Raw genomic sequence first — 22294 nt, forward strand, 5'->3', positions numbered from 1 at the left:
GTACGTGTGCGTGAATTACATCTAGGAATATCTACCGGAAGAGGAAATACAAGAAGGTCACCCACCACAGGATCAACCACAGGAGAACAATCAACAAACGCAGGATCAACCACAGCAGAAAAATCAACCACCGCAGAATCAACAACAACAGAACAATCAACCACCGCAGGATCAACCACAACAGAACAATCAACCACTGCAGGATCAACCACACCAGATCAATCAACTACCACAGGATCAACCACAGCAGATCAATCAACCACCGTAGGATCAACCACATTAGAACAATCAACCACGGCAGGATCAACCACACCAGAACAATCAACCACGGCAAGATCAACCACACCAGAACAATCAACCACCACCGGATCAAAAACAACAGAACAATCAACCACGGCAGTATCAACCACAGCAGATCAATCAACTACCGCAGGATCAACCACACCAGATCAATCAACCACCACAGGGTCAACCACAACAGAACAACCAACCACCACAGGATCAACCACAACAGAACAATCGACCACTGCAGGATCAACCACAGCAGAACAATCAACCACCACAGAATCAACAACAACAACAAAACAATCAACAACCGCAGAATCAACAACAACAGATCAATCAACTACCACAGGATCAACCACAGCAAAACAATCAACCACGGCAGGATCAACAACAACAGAACAATCAACCACCACAGAATCAACAACAACAACAGAACAATCAACCACCACAGGATCAACCACACCAGAACAATCAACCACCGAAGGAACAACAACAGAACAATCAACGACCGCAGGAACAATCACAACAGAACAATCATCCACTGCAGGATCAACAACAACAGAACAATCAACCACCGCAAGATCAACCACAACAGAACAATCAACCACCACAGGATCAACAACACCAGATCAATCAACCACGGCAGGGCCAACCACAACAGATCAATCAACCACCGCAGGATCAACCACACCAGAACAATCAACCACGGGAGGATCAACCACACCAGAACAAACAACAACGACAGGTTCAACCACAGCAGAAGAATCAACAACCGCAGAATCAACAACAGATCAATCAACTACCACAGGATCAACCACAATACAACAATCAACCACCACAGGATCAACAACAACAGAACAATCAACCAACACAGAATCAACAAAAACAACAGAACAATCAACAACCACAGAATCAACAACAACAACAGAACAATCAACAACCGCAGAATCAACCACAACAGAACAATCATCCACTGCAGGATCAACCACAGCGAAACAATCAACCACCACAGGATCAACAACAACAGAACAATCAACAATCGCAGGATCAACAACAACAGAACAATCAACCACCACAGAATCAACAACAACAAGAGAACAATCAACCACCACAGAATCAACAACAAAAACAGAACAATTAACCACCACAGAATCAACAACAATAACAGAACAATCATCCACTGCAGGATCAACCACAACAAAACAATCAACCACCACAGGATCAACAACAGCAGAACAATCAACCACCACAGGATCAACAACAACAGAACAATCAACCACCACAGGATCAACAACACCAGAACAATCAACCACCACAGGATCAACAACAGCAGAACAATCAACCACCACAGGATCAACAACAACAGATCAATCAACCACCACAGGATCAACCACACCAGAACAATCAACCACAGCAGGGTCAACCACAACAGAACAAACAACCACCACAGGATCAACCACACCAGAACAATCAACCACGACAGGGTCAACCACAGCAGAACAATCAACCACCACAGGATCAACAACAGCAGAACAATCAACAACCACAGAATCAACAACAACAGATCAATCAACTACCACAGGATCAACCAAAACAGGACAATCAACCACCGCAGGATCAACCACAACAGAACAATCAACCACCACAGGATCAACCACAGCAGAACAATCAACCACCACAGGATCAACAACAACAGAACAATCAACAACCGCAGAATCAACAACAACAGAACAATCAACCACCACAGGATCAACAACAACAGAACAATCAACCACTGCAGGATCAACAACAACAGAACAATCAACCACCACCGGATCAAAAACAACAGAACAATCAACCACTGCTAGATCAACCACAGCAGAACAATCAACAACCGCAGAATCAACCACAACAGAAGAATCAACCATGGCAGGATCAACCACAGCAGAACAATCAACAACCGCAGAATCAACATCAATAGAAGAATCAACCACAACAGGATCAAGCACAGCAGAACAATCAACCACGGCAGGATCAACCACCGCAGGAACAACCACACCAGAACAATCAACCACCACAGGATCAACCACCACAGGATCAACCACAGCAGAACTATCAACCACCACAGGATCAACCACGGCAGGGTCAACCACACCAGAACAATCAACCACGGCAGAATCAACAACAACAAAACAATCAACCATGGCAGGATCAACCACACGAGAACAATCAACAACCGCAGAATCAACAACAACACAACAATCAACCACCGCAGGATCAACCACACCAGAACAATCAACCACGGCAGAATCAACAACAACAGAACAATCAACAACTGCAGAATCAACAACAACAGAACAACCAACCACCACAGGGTCAACCACACCAGATCAATCAACCACTGCAGGATTAACCACAGCAGAAAAATCAACCACCACAGGATCATTCACAACAGAACAACCAACCACCACAGTAGCAATCACACCAGAACAATCAACCACTGCAGAATCAACAACAACAGAACAATCAAGCACTGCAGGATCAACAACAACAGAACAACCAAGCACTGCAGGATTAACCACAACAGAACAATCAACTACCACAAGATCAACCACACCAGATCAATCAACCACCGCAGGATCAACCACACCAGCACAATCAACCACTGCAGAATCAACAACAACAGACCAATCATCCACCACAGAATTAACAACAACAACAGACCAATCATCCACCACAGAATCAACAACAGCAACAGAACAATCAACCACCGAAGAATCATCAACAACAACAGAACAATCAACCACCGCAGATTCAACCACAACAGAACAATCATCCACTGCAGGATCAACCACACTAGATCAATCAACGACCGCAGGAACAACCACAGCAGAACAATCAACGACCGCATGGTCAACCATAGCAGAACAATCAACTACGGCAGGATCAACCACACCAAAACAATCAACCACTGCAGGATCAAAAACAACAGAACAATCAACCACTGCAGGATCAACAACAACAGAACAATCAACCACCACAGGATCAACCACAGCAGAACAATTAACAACTGCAGAATCAACAACAACAGATCAATCAACTACAACAGGATCAACCACAACAAAACAATCAACCACCACAGAATCAACAACAACAACAGAACAATCAACCACCGTAGGATCAACCACAACAGAACAATCAAACACCACAAGATCAACAACCACACCAGATCAATCAACGACCGCAGGAACAACCACAGCAGAACAATCAACGACTGCATGGTCAACCATAGCAAAACAATCAACTACGGCAGGATCAACCACACCAGAACAATCAACCACGGCAGGGTCAACAACAGCAGATCAATCAACCACGGCAGAATCAACAACAACAGAACAATCGACCACCGCAGGATCAACCACAGCAGAACAATCAACCACCACAGAATCAACAACAAAACAATCAACCACTGCAGAATCAACAACAACAACTGAACAATCAACCACCGCACAATCAACAACAACAACAGAACAATCAACCACCACAGAATCAACAACAACAACAGAACAATCAACCACCGCAGAATCAACAACAACAACAAAACAATCAACCACCGCAGAATCAACAACAACAACAGAACAATCAACCACCACAGGATCAACCACAGTGGAACAATCAACCACCGCAGGATCAACAACATCAGAACAATCAACCACTGCAGGATCAACCACAGCAGAACAATCAACGACCGCAGGATCAACAAAAACACCAGATCAATCAACGACCGCAGGAACAACCACAGCAGAACAATCAACGACCGCAGGGTCAACCACAGCAGAACAATCAACCACCGCAGGATCAACCACAGCAGAACAATCAACCACGGCAGGATCAACCACAGCAGAACAATCAACAACCGCAGAATCAACCACAACAGAAGAATCAACCATGGCAGGATCAACCACAGCTGAACAATCAACAACCGCAGAATCAACAACAACAGAAGAATCAACCACAGCAGGATCAACCACAGCAGAACAATCAACCACGGCAGGATCAACCACTGCAGGATCACCCACACCAGAACAATCAATCACCACAGGATCAACCACAGCAGAACAATCAACCACCGCAGGATCAACAACATCAGAACAATTAACCACTGCAGGATCAACCACAGCAGAACAATCAACGACCGCAGGATCAACAACCGCACCAGATCAATCAACGACCGCAGGAACAACCACAGCAGAACAATCAACGACCGCAGGGTCAACCACAGCAGAACCATCAACCACCGCAGGATCAACCACAGTGGAACAATCAACCATGGCAGGATCAACCACAGCAGAACAATCAACAACCGCAGAATCAACTAAAACAGAAGAATCAACCATGGCAGGATCAACCACAGCTGAACAATCAACAACCGCAGAATCAACAACAACAGAAGAATCAACCACAGCAGGATCAACCACAGCAGAACAATCAACCACGGCAGGATCAACCACTGCAGGATCACCCACACCAGAACAATCAGCCACCACAGGATCAACCACAGCAGAACAATCAACCACCGCAGGATCAACCACCGCAGGATCAACCACACCAGGACAATCAACCACAGCAGAATCAACAACAACACAACAATTAACCACCGCAGGATCATCCACAGCAGAACAATCGACCACCACAGGATCAACCACATCAGAAGAATCAATCACTGCAGGATTAATCACACCAGAACATCCAACCACCACAGAATCAACAACAAAACAATCAACCACCGCAGAATTAACAACAACAACAGAACAATCAACCACCGCACAATCAACAACAACAACAGAACAATCAACCACCACAGAATCAACAACAACAACAGAACAATCAACCACCGCAGAATCAACAACAACAACAAAACAATCAACCACCGCAGAATCAACAACAACAACAGAACAATCAACCACCACAGGATCAACCACAGTGGAACAATCAACCACCGCAGGATCAACAACATCAGAACAATCAACCACTGCAGGATCAACCACAGCAGAACAATCAACGACCGCAGGGTCAACCACAGCAGAACAATCAACCACCGCAGGATCAACCACAGCAGAACAATCAACCACGGCAGGATCAACCACAGCAGAACAATCAACAACCGCAGAATCAACCACAACAAAAGAATCAACCATGGCAGGATCAACCACAGCTGAACAATCAACAACCGCAGAATCAACAACAACAGAAGAATCAACCACAGCAGGATCAACCACAGCAGAACAATCAACCACGGCAGGATCAACCACTGCAGGATCACCCACACCAGAACAATCAACCACCACAGGATCAACCACAGCAGAACAATCAACCACCGCAGGATCAACAACATCAGAACAATTAACCACTGCAGGATCAACCACAGCAGAACAATCAACGACCGCAGGATCAACAACCGCACCAGATCAATCAACGACCGCAGGAACAACCACAGCAGAACAATCAACGACCGCAGGGTCAACCACAGCAGAACCATCAACCACCGCAGGATCAACCACAGTGGAACAATCAACCATGGCAGGATCAACCACAGCAGAACAATCAACAACCGCAGAATCAACTAAAACAGAAGAATCAACCATGGCAGGATCAACCACAGCTGAACAATCAACAACCGCAGAATCAACAACAACAGAAGAATCAACCACAGCAGGATCAACCACAGCAGAACAATCAACCACGGCAGGATCAACCACTGCAGGATCACCCACACCAGAACAATCAGCCACCACAGGATCAACCACAGCAGAACAATCAACCACCGCAGGATCAACCACCACAGGATCAACCACACCAGGACAATCAACCACAGCAGAATCAACAACAACACAACAATTAACCACCGCAGGATCATCCACAGCAGAACAATCGACCACCACAGGATCACCCACATCAGAAGAATCAATCACTGCAGGATTAATCACACCAGAACATCCAACCACCACAGGATCAACAACAACAGAACAATCAACCACCACAGTATCAACAACAACAGAACAATCAACCACCACAGGATCAACTACAACAGAACAACCATCAACCACAGGGTCAACCACACCAAATCAATCAACCACTGCAGGATTAACCACAGCAGAACAACCAATCACCACAGTAGCAACCACACCAGAACAATCAACCACCACAGAATCAACAACAACAGAACAATCAAGCACTGCAGGATCAACAACAACAGAAGAATCAAGCACTGCAGGATCAACAACAACAGAACAATCAAGCACTGCAGGATTAGCCACAGCAGAACAATCAACGACCGCAGGATCAACAACAAAACAATCAACCACCGCAGAATCAACAACAACAACAGAACAATCAACCACCGCACAATCAACAACAACAACAGAACAATCAACCACCACAGAATCAACAACAACAACAGAACAATCAACCACCGCAGAATCAACAACAACAAAACAATCAACCACCGCAGAATCAACAACAACAACAGAACAATCAACCACCACAGGATCAACCACAGTGGAACAATCAACCACCGCAGGATCAACAACATCAGAACAATCAACCACTGCAGGATCAACCACGGCAGCACAATCAACGACCGCAGGATCAACAACCACACCAGATCAATCAACGACCGCAGGAACAACCACAGCAGAACAATCAACGACCGCAGGGTCAACCACAGCAGAACAATCAACCACCGCAGGATCAACCACAGCGGAACAATCAACCACGGCAGGCTCAACCACAGCAGAACAATCTACAACAGCAGAATCAACCATGGCAGGATCAACCACAGCTGAACAATCAACAACCGCAGAATCAACAACAACAGAAGAATCAACCACAGCAGGATCAACCACAGCAGAACAATCAACCATGGCAGGATCAACCACTGCAGGATCACCCACACCAGAACAATCAACCACCGCAGGATCAACCACCGCAGGATCAACCACACCAGAACAATCAACCACGGCAGAATCAACAACAACACAACAATCAACCACCGCAGGATCATCCACAGCAGAACAATCGACCACCACAGGATCACCCACATCAGAAGAATCAATCACTGCAGGATTAATCACACCAGAACATCCAACCACCACAGGATCAACAACAACAGAACAATCAACCACCACAGTATCAACAACAACAGAACAATCAACCACCACAGGATCAACTACAACAGAACAACCATCAACCACAGGGTCAACCACACCAAATCAATCAACCACTGCAGGATTAACCACAGCAGAACAACCAACCACCACAGTAGCAACCACACCAGAACAATCAACCACCGCAGAATCAACAACAACAGAACAATCAAGCACTGCAGGATCAACAACAACAGAAGAATCAAGCACTGCAGGATCAACAACAACAGAACAATCAAGCACTGCAGGATTAGCCACAGCAGAACAATCAACGACCGCAGGATCAACAACAAAACAATCAACCACCGCAGAATCAACAACAACAACAGAACAATCAACCACCGCACAATCAACAACAACAACAGAACAATCAACCACCACAGAATCAACAACAACAACAGAACAATCAACCACCGCAGAATCAACAACAACAAAACAATCAACCACCGCAGAATCAACAACAACAACAGAACAATCAACCACCACAGGATCAACCACAGTGGAACAATCAACCACCGCAGGATCAACAACATCAGAACAATCAACCACTGCAGGATCAACCACAGCAGCACAATCAACGACCACAGGATCAACAACCACACCAGATCAATCAACGACCGCAGGAACAACCACAGCAGAACAATCAACGACCGCAGGGTCAACCACAGCAGAACAATCAACCACCGCAGGATCAACCACAGCGGAACAATCAACCACGGCAGGCTCAACCACAGCAGAACAATCTACAACCGCAGAATCAACCACAACAGAAGAATCAACCATGGCAGGATCAACCACAGCTGAACAATCAACAACCGCAGAATCAACAACAACAGAAGAATCAACCACAGCAGGATCAACCACAGCAGAACAATCAATCATGGCAGGATCAACCACTGCAGGATCACCCACACCAGAACAATCAACCACCGCAGGATCAACCACCGCAGGATCAACCACACCAGAACAATCAACCACGGCAGAATCAACAACAACACAACAATCAACCACCGCAGGATCATCCACAGCAGAACAATCGACCACCACAGGATCACCCACATCAGAAGAATCAATCACTGCAGGATTAATCACACCAGAACATCCAACCACCACAGGATCAACAACAACAGAACAATCAACCACCACAGTATCAACAACAACAGAACAATCAACCACCACAGGATCAACAACAACAGAACAACCATCCACCACAGGGTCAACCACACCAGATCAATCAACCACTGCAGGATTAACCACAGCAGAACAATCAACTACCACAGGATCAATCACAACAGAACAACCAACCACCACAGTAGCAACCACACGAGAACAATCAACCACCGCAGAATCAACAACAACAGAACAATCAAGCACTGCAGGATCAACAACAGAAGAATCAAGCACTGCAGGATCAACAACAACAGAACAATCAATCACTGCAGGATTAACCACAACAGAACAATCAACTACCACAGGATCAACCACAGCAGAACAATCAACCACAACAGGATCAACAACAGCAGAACAATCAACAACTGCAGAATCAACAACAACAGATCAATCAACTACCACAGGATCAACCACAGCAGAACAATCGACCACCATAGGATCAACAACACCAGATCAATCAACCACCGCAGCATCAACCAGAACAGATCAATCAATCACTGCAGGATCAACCACACCAACACAATCAACAACCGCAGGATCAACCACAGCGGAACAATCAACCACAGCAGAATTAACAACAACAGAACAATCAAGCACTGTAGGATCAACAACAACAGAACAATCAAGCACTGCAGTATTAACCACACCAGATCAATCAACCACCGCAGCATCAACCACAGCAGATCAATCAACCACCACAGGGTCAACCACAACAGAACAACCAACCACCACAGCAGCAACCACAACAGAACAACCAACCACCACAGGATCAACCACAACAGAACAACCAACCACCGACGAGGCAACCACAACAGAACAACCAACCACCACAAGATCAACCACACCAGCACAATCAACTACTACAGGATCAACCACAGCAGAACAATCAACCACGGCAGGATCAACCACACGAACACAATCAACCAACGCAGGATCAACCACAGCAGAACAATCAACAACCGCAGGATCAACCACAGCAGAACAATCAACAACCGCAGGATCAACCACAGCAGAACAATCAACCACCGCAGGATCAACAACAACACAACAACCAACCACCACAGGATCAACCACAGCAGAACAATCGACCACCACAGTATCAACAACAACAGAACAACCAACCACCACAGGATCAACCACAACAGAACAACCAACCACCGACGTAGCAACCACAACAGAACAACCAACCACCACAAGATCAACCACACCAGCACAATCAACTACTACAGGATCAACCACAGCAGAACAATCAACCACGGCAGGATCAACCACACGAACACAATCAACCAACGCAGGATCAACCACAGCAGAACAATCAACAACCGCAGGATCAACCACAGCAGAACAATCAACCACCGCAGGATCAACCACAGCAGAACAATCAACAACCGCAGGATCAACCACAGCAGAACAATCAACCACCGCAGGATCAACCACAGCAGAACAATCAACAACCGTAGGATCAACCACAGCAGAACAATCAACCACCACAGGATCAACCACAGCAGAACAATCAACAACCGCAGGATCAACCACAGCAGAACAATCAACCACCGCAGAATCAACCACAGGAGAACAATCAACAACCGCAGGATCAACCACAGGAGAACAATCAACCAACGCAGGATCAACCACAGCAGAACAATCAACAACCGCAGGATCAACCACAGCAGAACAATCAACCACCGCAGGATCAACAACAACACAACAACCAACCACCACAGGATCAACCTCAGCAGAACAATCGACCACCACAGTATCAACAACAACAGAACAACCAACCACCACAGGATCAACCACACCAGATCAATCAACCACCGCCGGACCAACCACAGGGGAACAATCAACCACCGCAGGAGAGGCAACTGCAAGAACTCCTTCACCCAGCACATCAGGTAATAAATGCACATTTAAAGTTCAGTGTATTTCTTTTTTTTCATCCAGTAATGGCGAATTCTTTCCAAATACAATACTAAAGCAAATACATTGTGCTCACCTAGCCAAATAAATGTTATTGTCTTAGAAAGTCTGAAATATGTTTAATCCGTGTACATGTGTACAAACGCATTGTTATTCACCTAAATTCGTGGGTTCCCACCTGTAGTCAGCGTGGTGTTCGTAAGGGACTCGGGATAAACCGTAAATGGTGATTTTAATCTTCTTTATACGTTACGAGAGTATATATGAACCTTATGGCGCCACCCCGGGGTACCATGGTACCCCAGCTCTCACATGATATCTTGATGCAGTCATTTTTAGTCTGTTGATGGTCGGCGATGCGGCAATCGACTCATCTCGACGAGCTGTACACGATGCACCACTATGGTGCATACCACGAGCGTTCAGGGTTTTAGTGCAATCGTCCACGCTGCGTTTCGTCCTCGCGGAGTAGAACTGATTTCGGATTGATTGGTACCCCAGTCGCGGAGTTAAGTACACCCCTGAAAAAAATAGTGTCCCAGAAATAAAATGTTTAATTGCCTCGGCCATTTTATATTTTCTGGTACCCCGGAGTACCGCCATAAGGATCATTTATGAATCCAGATATTTAGTTATTTGAAATGAAGTTACTCTAATACCCGTTAATGAAATGTTTTCGTGGTACTTATTTACGAACGCAATCCACCAAAATTGAATTATATAATTTCAGAAAAAATCTGGCATCTAAGCATGTAAAACTCATATGTTGTTAGGAGTAGGCACACAGTTGATAGGGCTAGTAGGCGTGTGTGAACAGTTCATCGAATTTGTAGAGGACAGACTACAAAACAAAAAGTTGAGAACCACTGACCTAAATGATTGAATATTCTGCCACACCAATCAGTGGCGTTCATCACCTGTGTATGGTATGCTGTACACTGCACAGTAAATACAATTTATGCATTCGAAATTGTTATAACACACGGACACACTTAATTTTACTTACCCTTGCCTATCTATAGCATTCCTATTATGTTCACATTTTCAGATCTTTATTGCCAATTCCATTCTAAATCCATTGGCCGAATTCCAACCGTAATAAAAAGCGCGAGTGTTTTACAAAGTGTCACAAATTAACCAAAGAGGCTTGGTTATACAGTATTTTGAAATATACACATTTGGTATCACAGATCAAAGCACAAGGGTTATTGTGTGACCACTGGCAAATGAAGCCACGAATGGCAAATACGTGTTGAGGTGTGCAAGTAACGGTAGCGAAAATAAAAATTGGCCAACAATGAATGCACTGCATGATCTGTGATGGGAATAGGTGCGCATGCAAACGTAAAATGTTTGATCAGGTTTGTAATGTCTGAGCAGCTTCCATTGGGAACATTATACCAAAACTTTGATTCAAGATTTTAATCGTACGTGTGTTCTTACCATTGTGTTTTACAGCTGTAGACGTATGCAGAACTTGCCCAAAATATGCCGAATGTATTACAACTGTGAGCCCCTTTGTCTGTAAATGTATTGTGGGATATTATCAAGACGAAGACAACCATGAATGTGCACAAGGTAAGAATTGGTCAATCTTGGTTTAAATTAAAAAAAAACGAGACCGGCACAACACAAAGCAAATTGTGATCCACAAACTCAAAGCCGTTTCCTTGAGTGTAGTAAAAATTTGCATCTACCAGTGCCACTTGAATCGTTGTGTTGGCCACTCAAACTCTTATGGGCAATATCATAAAACTATTTAATTCCATCAATGCCCTCGTGTTATGTTATCGTGTCGGCCAGTGTGTATGGTATATGTATAAATGCTTTTTAGTTATGTGTGAGATGGCAATGGTTACAACTGTTTTTAACGTGATGTGAATTCCAGATATACTGCACATGCAAAACATTCTTATTGTTTGGAAGAAAAACAATCTGTTGCCTTTAAAATCATTCCTCTCTTTGTAATTGTGTAGCAAAAGTATTCAATTCTGCTTGGAAAATAGATGTGGAATTCAACGGTGACATGGAAAATAAGTCATCGTCTGCTTTTCAAGAAATCGCAATCCCAGTACTCGAACTGGCAAGTAACTGCAACAATACTCTGCACTGTGAAACACATTTACTGCAAGATAATATTCATTTTGTAAGCTGCAACAATAATATTTACAAAAGTGTAGTGCCCTACCTGTCCCGGGGTGGAGGCACTGACAAAAACAAAATGGCGTCATATTTTATCGTGTGCAGAAAAACACATGTTGCTACAGCTTAACACCAACAATTCGGGCGATTATATATACACCTTGTCACTCTAAAATGTTGGGCATTAAGTTACAACCCAGAAATAACGTTCTTGTTGTATACTGCAGCTAAATTCAACATTTTATCAAAACGAAGCCTATCGAGGATCCGAGGTCATCCGAATAACGTACGTAGACACCCGGGCATTACACACGCACTATTTGTGTCGACTTAATTACATTCGACAGTGCTATATCTGCACATAAAGCAAGTCTTATGTGAGACTCGACCATGTCAACACATGGAACCTGTCGTTATGGCAGCACAGCATGCCCATCGTGCTCTCGCTTGCGGGGTTAATGTCGATAGAATTCCACGTCGAAGTGCATAACTTTTCCTAGATTAGGGGCCGTCCATAAATGACGTCACGCACCTAGGGGGGGGGGGGGGGTCAGACATTTGTGACGATGTGTGACGAGGGGGGGGGGGGTGATAAATGTGACGTCACCTCAAAACGCGCAACTTTAAATAAATATAGACAACACGTTCTACTTAATTAAATAGACTTTTTAATAAATGTTTTCTCCTACAACATCAGAGTACAGCGCCACATTAAATACGCACTACAATGACAATAGTTTAAAGCGATTTGAAGCATTTTTATTTTTTTTGGGGGGGGCAGAGCTTTGTGACGTCATATTTGAGGGAGGGTCTGACTTTTTGTGACACCGTGTGACGAAGGGGGGAAGGTCAAAAATCGTCCAAAATCGCGTGACGTCATTTATGGACGGCCCCTTACATCCTCAGTAAACGTGAAATAATTAGCCAACGTTGGTCCAATGGTTGCAACCACGAGTCAACATTAACCCAGCAATGTTGCACGTTGACAGGGTATGTTGCAAATTTGGGCTTCGTAGGAGCAAAATAAAGGTCACGTTACAACTTCGCAAAACAACTCGAGGTATCATCTGTCGGAGAGACACAACTGGAAATCACAGCAAAACATGTATATATATATTTAGGGCAGGTATTGTCAGTTGTTTAGAATAAAAATGAAGAAATAAAGGGGTAAACAGCAGCAGGTTTTTAATACTTTAGGAAAACTGAAATTGACCATGAAAACTCAAATATTTACTGCGCCTAAAGAAAACGTTTAATTCATGAGCACGAGGAGCTATGACGTGGTCTTAGAAAATAAAATGGAACAAAAACTGAAAATTTTTCAAAACAGAGTTGCACGATGGCTGCTGGTGGAGAATAATCGTGGTGGCAGACAAGCGGTGGAACACATTCGAGAGGGTGTACACTCAGGAGGTGGAGCGGTGAAATCAGCTTGTGCGTAGGTGGTAGATGGATTTTTGCAACGTAGGACTGCGAGAGATAGCGAAGGTTGATCATAGATGATGATGATGATAAAGAATATTAGCTCTCGAACCGGACATGTGGACTTTACGTGTAGTACATACAAATTCTTACAGCCCCTTTCACCGGTTCAGATATAAATCGAACTCAGGTCGCCGGATTTCATAATGCAGTACGATGGTGTGGCAGTTACAGATTAAGACATCGCATGTGAAAAGCCACCATGCTTTTTTAAAGCAAGTAGTTTTATCTGATAATACTCATAACCCTAATAAAGTTGATGGATATGCACTCACCATTAACCCCGTTTTGTTTGCAGTCCATATGAAAGCACTCCGGTAACCATGTTCAAAATATTTGGGAACAAAATTGACAGTCGCAATTACAAATCCCAAGTACGGAGGTGAGAATTCCAGTGTCATGAATACAACTATAATACTATAATACAACTATAATACTATAATACAACTATAATACTATGATACAACTATAATACTATAATACAACTATAATACAACTATATACTATAATACAGCTATAATACTATAATACAACTATAATACAACTATATACTATAATACAACTATAATACTATAATACAACTATAATACAACTATAATACAACTATAATACTATAATACAACTATAATACTATAATACAACTATAATACTATAATACAACCATAATACTATAATACAACCATAATACTATAATACAACTATAATACTATAATACAACTATAATAATATAAAACTACATTAATACTATAATACTACTATAATACAACTATAATGCCATAATACAACTATAATACTATAATACAACTATAATACTATAATACTGTAATACAACTATAATACTATAATACAACTATAATACTATAATACAACTATAATACTCTAATACAACCATAATACTATAATACAACTATAATACAACTATTATACTATAATACAACTATAATACAACTATAATACTATAATACAACTATAATGCTTGACATGATCAGAGTAACCAATACCTAATGCATCCATTTACACACCAATGTAATGCCACATTTACAATACACGTGTGCACCCCCCTACATTGTACACACGCGTTTCTAATGATGTCTTCCACGATTGCATTTGTCCTCAACAGCCAGGAAGGAATCAATGTAGATTTTATAAACCTTTTTGACCTAAACTCTAACACTCTAGAAGAGTCTGTCAACAGGCAACTAAACGAAACATTAGAAGAGTGTAACAATGTTTGTAATGGACTAAACGTGACGACTTCTATCAAAAGTAAGTACTTTTCGATTTAAAGCTTTCGTGACTGCAGGGATTCATCTTCTTGGTTCTTTCGGTAAAGTCACGTAAAAGGGAAGTAATAAAATAATAAAAATTTGATTGTATTATGTTTTATTTTTATTATTTTATTACTTCCCTTTTACGTGACTTTACCGAAAGAACCAAGAAGAGTAAGTACTTTGTAGAGGTTATTGCACTTGTTCATTCATGGAGCATTATGTCCACCGTTGAGTTCAATTTGTGTAGAATTTCCAAACATTCATTTTAAGTGCACTCTTGTGGCTCCGTGAGACAACGTTTCCCATGCAAAAATGTTTTCGAATGTTTTTAACAGAAATGTCACCATGCGAAGTCGGAGTATGTAATTCAACTACAGCGTCGTGCTCAAATGAGGAGGGTCTGGCAAACTGCCAGTGCCTTTTCGAACTCGGGAAACATGTCTCTACCGATTATTCATGCTCAGGTATTGCATTCATTTGCTGAATATTATTTTACAGCATTTTAAATACACTTTGACGACGTATACCCGTGGTACATGTCTCTCCACTCTATACCAATAACCCAATTTGTTTATTTTTCTTAGTTTGTCCTGTGGCAGTCATAAATGGAATATGTGGAAAGTAAGTGCAGCATTTTTAACTTTTAATTTAAAGAATATTGACTGACAATTGAAATAATAATGAAAGCACTGTTTTTTTCCCAAATGCTTGTGCGAATTGCTTTATGTGTCTGACTGAATTTTGTGAATGAATGACTACATGTTCTGAGGACAATTAAAAAATCATGTGCTGTCATTTCTTGAGGAATCAGTGATATTGTACCAATCACCATCTGGGCGTTTGTGCACTCGAATGCAGCTGTCCTTTTGGCTACTCCGGTAAAACATGTGAAGACCGTGAGTATCGCACTATCAATTCAAATTACATTTAACACTGGCACAAACGATACATTAAATGGCAATTGCTTCACATCAGAAACGCGTTTCGTTTTACTCAACATACAAGCTTGAAAATAATGATACAGAAATTATTACTTATTTTTTACTTTGAAGCTAAACAAAATACATTGTTGCTTGATTAAATTAAGCGTTTTAATAAAATGTACTGTATTTAATTTTGTTAAATGTGTCGTGTTCCTGTCATTGTAGCTTATATGCTCATTTTGGTGATACTGAGCATAATCCTGGGTGCAGTCATACTCATTGGGGGCATCACAGTCATCGTTTGCTGGTAAGAGAAGTGCATTATCAGTATTCACACATTCAATGTATTTTCATAACCACATGGGGTGGAGCACTGCTGCAGTGGTCAGTGCTGCAATATAAACCCAGTGACTCGAGTTCCATTTTGCCCACCTCTGAAAAAACCCCAGGACATATCATGGGGCACAAAAAATATCTCGCAATAACCGGAAGAGAGAAACTACATGAAAAACTGACAAAACAGGGCTTTTAATGTTTTATGTTCTGGAAAGGCAGATTTACCAGCACAGCAACCTCAGAGAATGGTCCTGGGGAAATCAGGACAGGTGGGATATATTGGTTCGATTCTGGGCCATGGCTAACGATAGTAGGGAGTGACATCTGAAATGGTCCTAGACCCCACCTAATTCACTGTCCCATGCTGACCAGCGTGGTGAATTACGGTAATGTACTGCACATGTTTACACTTTACCCCACTAAATACACAAAGAAAGTGTTGATATACGATGTACATATAGACGACAGGGTAAGGGTGAGACATCCCCATAGCACCGTATTAAACACCTGTGTAATATATTCTTTGGGTCTTTCGGTAAAGTCACGTAGATAGGTAAAAAAAAAATAAGAAAAAAAACTACGACGTTTCGATCGCAACATAAGCGGTCGTCTTCAGGAAAAGGGGGGTCAGCTTCCAAAGGCAAACTGTTTATAAAGATTTGAAATGGGCGTAGCCCAAATGTCAGCAGCCAATGCTAATGCAAGTGGTGGGCAGCCAACCCGACCGTGGTTGGTTTTCCACCAATCAAAGGGCTGCCAGGTGAAAATTGGCATGTTAATGAGGGTTAGCATGTTAACGAGGGGTAGCATGTAAATGAGGGTTAGCATGTTAACGAGGGGTAGCATGTTAATGAGAGATGAGCATGTTAATGAGGGTTAGCATGTTAATGAGGGATGAGCATGTTAATGAGGGTTAGCATGTTAATGAGGGTTATCATGTTAATGAGAGATGAGCATGTTAATGAGGGTTATCATGTTAATGAGAGATGAGCATGTTAATGAGGGTTAGCATGTTAATGAGTGTTATCATGTTAATGAGAGATGAGCATGTTAATGAGGGTTAGCATGTTAATGAGAGATAAGCATGTTAATGAGGGTTAGCATGTTAATGAGAGATGAGCATGTTAATGAGGGTTAGCATGTTAATGAGAGATGAGCATGTTAATGAGGGTTAGCATGTTAATGAGGGTTATCATGTTAATGAGAGATGAGCATGTTAATGAGGGTTAGCATGTTAATGAGAGATAAGCATGTTAATGAGGGTTAGCATGTTAATGAGAGATGAGCATGTTAATGAGGGTTAGCATGTTAATGAGGGTTATCATGTTAATGAGAGATGAGCATGTTAATGAGGGTTAGCATGTTAATGAGAGATGAGCATGTTAACGAGGGTTATCATGTTAATAAGAGATGAGCATGTTAATGAGGGTTAGCATGTTAACGAGGGTTAGCATGTTAATGAGAGATGAGCATGTTAATGAGGGTTAGCATGTTAATGAGAGATGAGCATGTTAATGAGGGTTAGCATGTTAATGAGAGATGAGCATGTTAATGAGGGTTAGCATGTTAATGAGAGATGAGCATGTTAATCAGGGTTAGCATGTTCATGGGAAATCGCAGAGCCGCAACCGAGGGGTAGTCGGCGTGCGAAGTGGCTGTGTTGGTGTGAATCCTGTGAAAGAATAAGTTTGAAATGGGCGTAAAGCACAACTAAGGAAGGTGATAGGATGGGAACATCATAGCCAGTTATGACTTAAACTGGTTGATAACGTCCTTCCAATGATTACTCAGTTTGTACCGATCTTCTCGGTTGAAATTGTGTCTGTGTCAAACTTTATTTGGAGCTTTCGTGACTGCAGGAATTACTAATTGGTTCTTTCGGTAAAGTCACGTATAAAGATAAAATAATAAATTAAATACTAGCATACGACGTTTCGATTGCAACACATGCAATCATCACCAGGTATAAATGAAATAGAAACACAAATCTAGTATACTTAGAAATGTAATGTAATACAACAGAGAGTCGGATAACATAACAGTCAACACCCTACCTGGTTGATTACGTTCTTCCTGAGAATGCTACATTTCAGAGAGAGAGATAAAACACAGAACCAGAGACATATAGACAGACATATAAGCAGACAGATATCACACAGAGAAACCACGCCTCTGTGTCGAGGCCTTAAATAGAGAGAGGGGGCGGGGGCGGAGAGAGAGGGAGGGGTTAGAGAAATTAGCATGTCAATGAGTGGCACGGTGAGTGGTACGGTGCAGAAGCTTGAAAAAAATAGGAGACAGGGAGAGAGAACACACTGAATTAAATAACATAGCAAAATTTTGAAATGTAATGCAATGCAACACAGAGGGTCGGTCAACACACAATTAACGCATAGCCTGGTTGATTACGTTCTTCCAAAGATTGCTAAATTAGAAGCTAAGTGTGAAATTTGTGTCTGTGTCTATATATGGATGGCTTCATGAACGAATCTTTGTTGATAGTCAGCCAACAAAAATTCAACCAACCACGGTCGGGTTGGCTGCCCACCACTTGCATTAACATTGGCTGCTGACATTTGGGCTAAACCCATTTCAAAACCTTATAAACAGTTTGCATTTGGAAGCTGACCCCCCTTTTCCTGAAGACGGCCGCTTGTGTTGCGATCGAAACGTCGTAGTTTTTGTTTTTTGTTATTTTCTTTGAACCGATCTACGTGACTTTACCAAAGACCAAAAGAATATGAATTCCTGCAGTCACGAAAGCTTTAAGTCACTTCTGTATTACTCCTCAGAGGCAATAAATGGGTAGCATCGACTTCCTGCTCACCCTGTAGAATACTGTATATATATGACGAAATAACATTTAGTAAAATACAACTATTGTGCATTTAAAATTTCAATAATAAATAACAACGTACAACATATTGTTATACCGTCGCTAACCTACAACTAGAAGATTATGGCCTTCCTATGGCTATGTCAGTCATTTAGAGTTGCTGGACCAAGCTTCACCACACAGGTCAGTGAGGGATGGTGGATCCCAAAATTGGTTCAGGTATCACTTGCCACTGATGTGAGACATGGCCAGGATTCAAACTCAGGTTAAATGGCGAGTTCATAGCGCAAGTGCTCGAACCACCGCATCACTGCTCCAACCACTAGACCGTTGATTCAACACATTCATTACATAATGCTGAATGTTGTTAACAAGAAGGTTACTATGCTAGTTGCTTGTGGAAGCTGTGATTTTGTCATGTTAACAGAAAGTAACCTGATAAACATCTCACCGATCTCTCCCCTGTGCTGTTAGTTGTCGAACACGGTCGCACAAGAAGCACAGCGGTGACCAAAGCAGGCAGCAGTCTTCTTTCGGGCTCAATGACAACAACATTTGCGAATCAGATTTCTCACCTGAGGCCGCTTTAGCTTGGGAAATAATTTTGCAGACCAACGCAAAACAGGTATGGTTTCTCTTTTCCGAGGAATTTAGCTTGTGTAAGTGTGCATGTGATAATACAATTATTTTATTCAGTGTTACACATTATTATCGTTGTGTATGATTATTGCTCAATATCATGCATTTGTAATGTAATTATATGGCGGTAGACAGACAGGTGACCCAAGGCCATGCCAACCGTAATTACGCTGGGATCTCAAGCACAACTAGTTGACGGTTGTCAGCCCAGTCACAAATTTTTGGATGAGGAAACACAATTGATTCTATATTATCTGCGGGCAACAGTATGCGGGTTGCTTATTTTATTCATGGTTGTGAGAAGAAAAAAATTTGTACAAAAGCACCATTTTCATTATTAGCTGCCCTCACTCATTGTGGGATTAGTGACTCAAACATGTTCACAAGTAAACCGATTACTTACAAACGACACACACAGGCGGCACATGCTCCGTCTTCACCCACACTCCACGTAGGTAAGGAAAACATGACCTTTTTTGCCGAACTGACGTATATTTTTCCGTATCCATGTTTATATTTTATCCAGACCACTCCTACCTTTTATTTCCCCACACAATTGGGATTTCCCTGTACAGTGTTGAATTTGGCGTTTCACTCAAGTTAGTTTATTCGAGTTCTGAGAATAAATAAATAGATTTGATTGACTTACAATGAAAACTCTATGCTCGGCTTATAATAAAAGTGTTTGCAGTGTGTATCATGAGACCACTTGAAGGACGAGAAATCTCTATTCGTATTGGAAGTACAGTAAAGAACAAATACAGTACAATTATGATATGCAATTCCAAAGTAATGGAAAACTGGTAACGCGATAGCCGTCACATTGTGAAAACGTATATCTTATCACATCTCATCATGAGATGAGTAATCAGGGCAACTTTGATGAGCACAAAGGCCATCCAAGGTCTCTCATACAGCGGAACTGCTCATGGAAAACATTTACCCTGCGGACCTCTCAGGCCAAAAACTTTTGTCACTTTATACATTGAATGAGGACATTTTCCTTTGAATAGTTTTTCTTCCCTGCTGATTGTTTTAATGACAATTTTTTTGAGCACGATAGCCATTCGTTTTTTCCAATAACCTAATGATACTCGTTTGTCCCGGGCTGCGACTCGTGGCTTTTGTAAGATGGCGCAGCCAATAAAGCCCATCCCGAGGGTTCGCCTCAATACCCCGGTGACGACCGGCACGAGCACGCCACGCATCGGCAACCAAGAGATGATGATGAAGCGCAGCCCGTGTAACGATGCCGTCTACGGGAAACCCAAGGTACTGGATCACATTCACACAGACCGTACTGCTGCAAATAGATATTTGCTGAAAAGAAATCTGCGCACTAACAATGACTGCGAAGGTGAGAAATGTGAAAAATAAGGCTGGATGTGGTGAGAGTATTGTCGGTATGTAAAACTTTTTTTGCACCCTACGTAACCAACCGAATTGAAAATCAAAAGTTTCGACTTTTCCAAAGGAAGTGTGCAGAGAAGATAGACCATGATCGTGAGCAGGTGCAGAAAGCTTTACATATGAGGGTAAATATTTACTGATGTTTTATTTTGTTTTCAGAAATCAACACGTAATGGAGAGGACCAGCATCAAGACCAGGCCAACTTTCACAATGAATATGACAATTATTGTTTTTCACACGACACCTCTGAAAGCTACTATTAACGAGATAATAGTGATGTATTACAATTAATATACCTACAATCGTGTTCCATTTATCCCCGAAACTTAATTACATGAATCCTGGTCATTACTTACTTTAATAAATCTGATACTGTAGCTACACTAACGATGATATTTTTTAAAAGTCTACTGACTGTATTAAATATACATACATGAACAGTTTTGTGAGTCTCTTGCAACATATAATACACCTCAGAATAGGTTTTCCCCTTTTTTCTGGCAACAAAACAGGTGTTAAGATCTTGATTTGAAGCTTTCGTGACTGCAGGAATCCATACTCTTTGGTTCTTTCGGTAAAGTCACGTAGATAGAAAATGATTAGATCACGACGTTTCCATCGCAACAACCTGAAGACGGTCGCTTGTGTTGCGATCGAAACGTCGTGATCTATTAATTTTCAATCTACGTGACTTT

General features: G+C 42.1%; 3 protein-coding genes across 3 annotated transcripts; all 3 read left to right on the forward strand.

The window, feature by feature from the left end:
- The first annotated feature begins 2078 nt into the window (after positions 1 to 2078).
- On the forward strand, positions 2079 to 3556 carry LOC144733357 (uncharacterized). The gene is made up of 2 exons (XM_078615223.1): positions 2079 to 3438; positions 3512 to 3556. Exons 1-2 carry the CDS (start codon positions 2191 to 2193, stop codon positions 3554 to 3556), a joined length of 1293 nt encoding a protein of 430 aa, XP_078471349.1. The 5' UTR covers positions 2079 to 2190.
- Positions 3557 to 4212: 656 nt separating this feature from the next.
- LOC144733361 (uncharacterized) lies at positions 4213 to 10538 on the forward strand. Its single transcript, XM_078615237.1, has 2 exons — positions 4213 to 5336; positions 9455 to 10538. The coding sequence occupies exons 1-2, from the start codon at positions 4213 to 4215 to the stop codon at positions 10536 to 10538; spliced, it is 2208 nt and encodes a 735-aa protein (XP_078471363.1).
- A 2395-nt stretch (positions 10539 to 12933) lies between these two features.
- LOC144733525 (uncharacterized) lies at positions 12934 to 22037 on the forward strand. Its single transcript, XM_078615473.1, has 10 exons — positions 12934 to 12987; positions 14482 to 14565; positions 15304 to 15449; positions 15790 to 15918; positions 16039 to 16075; positions 16313 to 16350; positions 16603 to 16684; positions 20024 to 20174; positions 21320 to 21460; positions 21758 to 22037. Exons 2-10 carry the CDS (start codon positions 14507 to 14509, stop codon positions 21860 to 21862), a joined length of 888 nt encoding a protein of 295 aa, XP_078471599.1. The 5' UTR covers positions 12934 to 12987; positions 14482 to 14506; the 3' UTR covers positions 21863 to 22037.
- The last annotated feature ends 257 nt before the right edge of the window (positions 22038 to 22294 follow it).

The sequence above is a fragment of the Lampetra planeri genome, chromosome 2 (genome assembly GCF_965212315.1).
Source record: "Lampetra planeri chromosome 2, kcLamPlan1.2.h2, whole genome shotgun sequence".
NCBI classification, from domain to species: Eukaryota; Metazoa; Chordata; class Hyperoartia; order Petromyzontiformes; family Petromyzontidae; genus Lampetra; species Lampetra planeri.

What these genes read in the sequence shown, in the direction of transcription:
- LOC144733357 (XM_078615223.1), top strand. Translation starts at nt 2,191, where the DNA reads ATGGCAGGATCAACCACAGCAGAACAATCAACAACCGCAGAATCAACA. An exon ending in CAACAGAACAATCAACCACC is followed by an intron (nt 3,439 to 3,511) that starts GTAGGATCAACC and finishes CAACGACCGCAG; the next exon opens with GAACAACCACAGCAGAACAA.
- LOC144733361 (XM_078615237.1), top strand. Translation starts at nt 4,213, where the DNA reads ATGGCAGGATCAACCACAGCTGAACAATCAACAACCGCAGAATCAACA. An exon ending in GAACAATCAACGACCGCAGG is followed by an intron (nt 5,337 to 9,454) that starts GTCAACCACAGC and finishes CAACCACAACAG; the next exon opens with AACAACCAACCACCACAAGA.
- LOC144733525 (XM_078615473.1), top strand. Translation starts at nt 14,507, where the DNA reads ATGTTCAAAATATTTGGGAACAAAATTGACAGTCGCAATTACAAATCC. An exon ending in ATAAATGGAATATGTGGAAA is followed by an intron (nt 16,076 to 16,312) that starts GTAAGTGCAGCA and finishes ACTCGAATGCAG; the next exon opens with CTGTCCTTTTGGCTACTCCG. An exon ending in CGGTAAAACATGTGAAGACC is followed by an intron (nt 16,351 to 16,602) that starts GTGAGTATCGCA and finishes CTGTCATTGTAG; the next exon opens with CTTATATGCTCATTTTGGTG.